This window comes from Trachymyrmex cornetzi, unplaced genomic scaffold, assembly GCF_001594075.2.
Source record: "Trachymyrmex cornetzi isolate Tcor2-1 unplaced genomic scaffold, Tcor1.1 scaffold981, whole genome shotgun sequence".
Classification (NCBI taxonomy): Eukaryota; Metazoa; Arthropoda; class Insecta; order Hymenoptera; family Formicidae; genus Trachymyrmex; species Trachymyrmex cornetzi.
In genome coordinates this window covers 86,490-90,564 of record NW_017300335.1, presented here as the reverse complement: position 1 = coordinate 90,564, position 4,075 = coordinate 86,490, and the positions used below count along the sequence as shown (strand labels likewise).

The 4,075-nt window shown below is 33.6% G+C and overlaps 1 protein-coding gene across 1 annotated transcript in view; it reads right to left on the bottom strand.

Annotated features, from left to right (window-relative positions):
• Positions 1-3,204, bottom strand: part of LOC108770015 (U3 small nucleolar RNA-associated protein 14 homolog A) — a 5,565-nt gene extending 2,361 nt beyond the window's left edge. Inside the window, exons 1-5 of the mRNA XM_018521302.1 lie at positions 3,106-3,204; positions 2,791-3,007; positions 2,093-2,413; positions 1,736-1,987; positions 267-1,424 (exon numbers count right to left, since the gene is read on the bottom strand). Of these exons, the coding sequence (XP_018376804.1) occupies positions 267-1,424; positions 1,736-1,987; positions 2,093-2,413; positions 2,791-3,007; positions 3,106-3,149 (1,992 nt within the window). The 5' untranslated portion in view covers positions 3,150-3,204. The remainder of the gene's footprint in view (positions 1-266; positions 1,425-1,735; positions 1,988-2,092; positions 2,414-2,790; positions 3,008-3,105) is intronic.
• Positions 3,205-4,075: the final 871 nt, after the last annotated feature.

The following is a 4,075-nucleotide window of genomic DNA, read 5'->3' as shown; positions in this document are numbered from 1 at the left end:
ATGGTAAAACAGGACACTCCAGCATCCCCTTAAGGGAACTGATTTTTTTAGAATGCAATATGAGAGATAATTTATGTGAGCGTATACATACATAAATTATATATATGTATGTATACGCTCACATAAATTATCTCTCATATTGCATTCTAAAAAAATCAGTTCCCTTAAGGGGATGCTGGAGTGTCCTGTTTTACCATTAATTTATATATATATATATATATATAAAAGAAATACTGTTTTTATTAAAAAATCTTATTATTACATACCTCCTCTTCGTTTTCTTTCCTAAATTCTTCAACTACATTGTCGTCCGCAAATGCTTCGCTCATTATTCTAAACGTTTCCTCTTCCTGTTCGCTATCATCATCTCCGGCTGTAGCTACATCTGGCAGTTGCGTCTTTAAGTGTTTAGGCTTTATATTGACGTATTTTTTTGGATCTATTTCTATTTCGTTACTAGAGCCAACCGGTTCCTGTACCATATTCGCTATTTTCTTTAAATTTATTTTTTTCAAATTGCTTTCCTCATGTATATTTTCCGTAGAAGTGGTTTCCTCCAATGGAGAATCCAAAATAGGTTTCCGTTTGGGATCTTCAAATTCAAGACTTGGCGAATAATCTTCATTCTCCTTCTCTTCATTTGCTGTCTTGTGATTTGTCTTCAATTTCTTCTTCACTTCTTGCTTTGTCAGATTCAATTTACGCTTTGATGGTGCCTCCTTTAATTCCTTGGAATTGGTTGCCTTATTTTTATCTTGCGATTTAGATTTTTTATTATTTTTGCAATTTTCTTTATTCTTTTCTTTTTTATGATTTCTATCTTTTATATCGTTTGTTTTTTCTAATGAAGTGCTGCTTTTCTCATTGCTGGAGAATTCGTTTTTTGCATCACTGGTACTTGCATTTGAAGTGCCACTAGTTTCATTACCATATAATTTGCTTTTTGTATTACGTTTGTTTCCTCGTAAGGAACTGTTTTTCTCATTACCATGTGATTTACTTTTTGTATCACTTTTTGTATTTGCTTGCAAAATACTATTTTCCTCATCGTTGCAAACATTATTTTTCATATTTATACTTACTCGTAAAGTACTACTATTTTCGGTGTGGCATGTCTCTTTTTCCTTTTCCGACATAATTTCATCCGAAGTTTCATCTTTTTCTGTCTTCTCTCCTTTCGTCTGCTGTTTTTTATCGTAAAATTTTCGACAAAGCTTAATAAAGTTTTCAATTTCGGACTCAGTTTTTATGTTGCTTTCATTATCATTTACTGATGTTTCATCTTCTTTATCTTCTTCATATTCTTTATCTTCTACATCTTCTACATTTTCTTCGTCGTCCTCAGATTCATCACTGTCTGTTCTCCTAACTTTTTGCGTCAATTCTTTACTAATGGCCAATTGTTCAGTAAGTATTTGTCGTGTCTAACAAAAAAGAATTTGTTATATTTTCTTGTTCTTAATCAGACATTTTTATTAACATTTAAATGTTTGTAATATTTAATTATTTTTAAAAAGATATATTTACCCAATCAGAAATGATAATGAAATAAACATCAAATCAATGTCGTTTCGACGCCGATTTGATGTTTTCGACGTCGTTCGATGTTAAATCGACGTCGATTCGATGTCGATTCCATTACCATTTTTGACTGGATAGGTATACATTTTTATTAAAATAATTTCTATCAAAAATAATTGATTTTGTTCAGATTTTAAATCAAAATAATACTCACTTCTTTATTATATTTGGCTTTAATCTGTTTATTTCTAGCCCACTGGCCCGTGTTTTTATGCCTTAATGACATTCTCTCTTCAGCACGAGTTTTGTCTAATTGTGCCAATTTTACCAGGGCTTCCTCTGGATTACTATCTTTCAATTTTTCGAAATCCTTTAATTGCTGCTTGATTTTATCCTTACGCTGAATGCGGTGGAACTTCTTGCTCTTTATCTTACGCTGACGATGCGCCTTCGCCTCTTTGTATGACTGAAAGTGCAAAGAAATTAAAAGCAATTTGTTAAATCTGGTTCTTACTTTTTTAAATCAAAATACTAATATATCACTTAATATTATAACTGAATATTTCTGTACCTGTTGTGCCCTGAGTCTAGCAGCTTCCTTCCTCCTCAAGATTACCTCTTCCAGTGTCATTTTGTACTTATTGCCTTTCTCTTCTTCTTTGTCAGCAGGATACAACAATGCTGGATCCAGCTCTTCAAACTTCTTCATTAAATCAGACTTCGTACTAAATCCTCTTAGAAATTCAGGAATTTTTGAAGTGCGAGAATCTTTTATTGGTGCTAAATGTTTCAATGGAAAGGATAGCTGTTGTGCTGTCCTATTCCTGGTTACTACACTGTCCCATTTTTCCAATTCCTTTTTAACCTTGTCATAACCAACTGTCCTTTTTATCTATAAAGATTTTGACCCTTAAGTTCCTTTTATTTCAAACTAAATAAATTTCGTTATCAGAATTTAAAATTATATAAATAAATGAGATGAAAATAGATAGTATTGAAAAAGATTGACACTAATTGATTAATTCGTAATTTTAAATGTGAAAAGAAATAATTGTTAGGATTGAGGTAATAAATTAATGGATCAAAACATAAAATCATTGTTGTACAATTAGATGAAAGTATACTAATTAGTATGTAAAACTATTTTGGTTTTATCCTTTTTATCCTTATTATTGTTTTTAATCTATTAAGCCTTGAGATCATTTTTTACTAATGATGAAAAGAAATCATTAATTTCAATTTAATTTCAACTTAATAAGATTAATGTACTCTTTCAGCTGCTGGTTTCTCCAATGGTTTAGAAAGAACTTTGTTTTTTTGTTGAATGTATCGAAGTTTCTTGGTAAGGTTGCTCTGATCCCCTTTTCGCTCCAACGACTTGATCAAATCCTTCACATGTATCGTATCTTTGTCTGTTACTCCGCTTTTCACAAGATGATACTCCGATACTTCTAAACTAGCCTCGCTGCGTTCTGCTTTTTTCATCCTGTTTTTTAAAGGGGAAAAATATAATAAAAAGAATATTAAAACATACAAAATTAAAATTTTAAGCATTCTAATCGTAACCTTATCGTCATTCCTTACCTTTGCCTCTTATCGAGCTGGGTAAAGGTGCAATGGACGGTCATCTTCTTAAAAATCGATGAAATTATACTAATTCGACGCGTTTTTCCATAAAACGAAAGAATCTGGTAGAAAAAAGCGTCGCTCTGCACCGCGAACCGAGATATTAAGCGTTAAAGTTCACGACTATTCAGGTTAGAATATTTGTCATGGTCACGTAAAGCTGGAAACACAATAGACACAGGCAATAGGCACAGGCAACAGGGAATAACGAGCCATCCAATCAGAGCTTTGGGGTATAAAGCTGGAAACACAATAGACACAGGCAATAGGCAACAGGGAATAACGAGCCGTCCAATCAGAGCTCTGGGATATAATATCGAACATATAAAAAGCCCAAAGCTCTGATTGGACGGCTCGTTATTCCCTGTTGCCTGTGCCTATTGCCTGGGTCTATTGTGTTTCCAGCTTTATTCCCTGTTGCCTGTGCCTATTGCCTGTGTCTATTGTGTTTCCAGCTTTACACTGCGATATGAACATGCACTGCGGTCACATTTTCATACTTTGTGGCCACACGCGCATGTGTTTTCATAAGTATGCGCCCGAAAAAGAAAACCGCGGCAATTGAAAAATTCATTTGTTTTCTACTGTATAGTATCACCACCGACGAGATACTATCACCGACGAGATACTATTAAAGACCGACATCCTTACGCATTAGTCTGGATCTACAATAGATGTTTTAAGCCTTAAGCCGTAAGAAATTGACCAATTACAGTCGAATCCGAGAAGAATGAGCGACTGTGATTCGCCCATTTCTTATGACTTAAAACTTAAAACACTATTGTAGATCTGGGGTAAAGGGCTTCACACATGAATAGCATAAGCATAACATAAGACTGCTGGACCAATGAGCATCTAGCATAATATCGCCATATTGATTTACATAAGATGCTCATTGGTTTAGCGGTCTTATGTTATGCTTATGCTC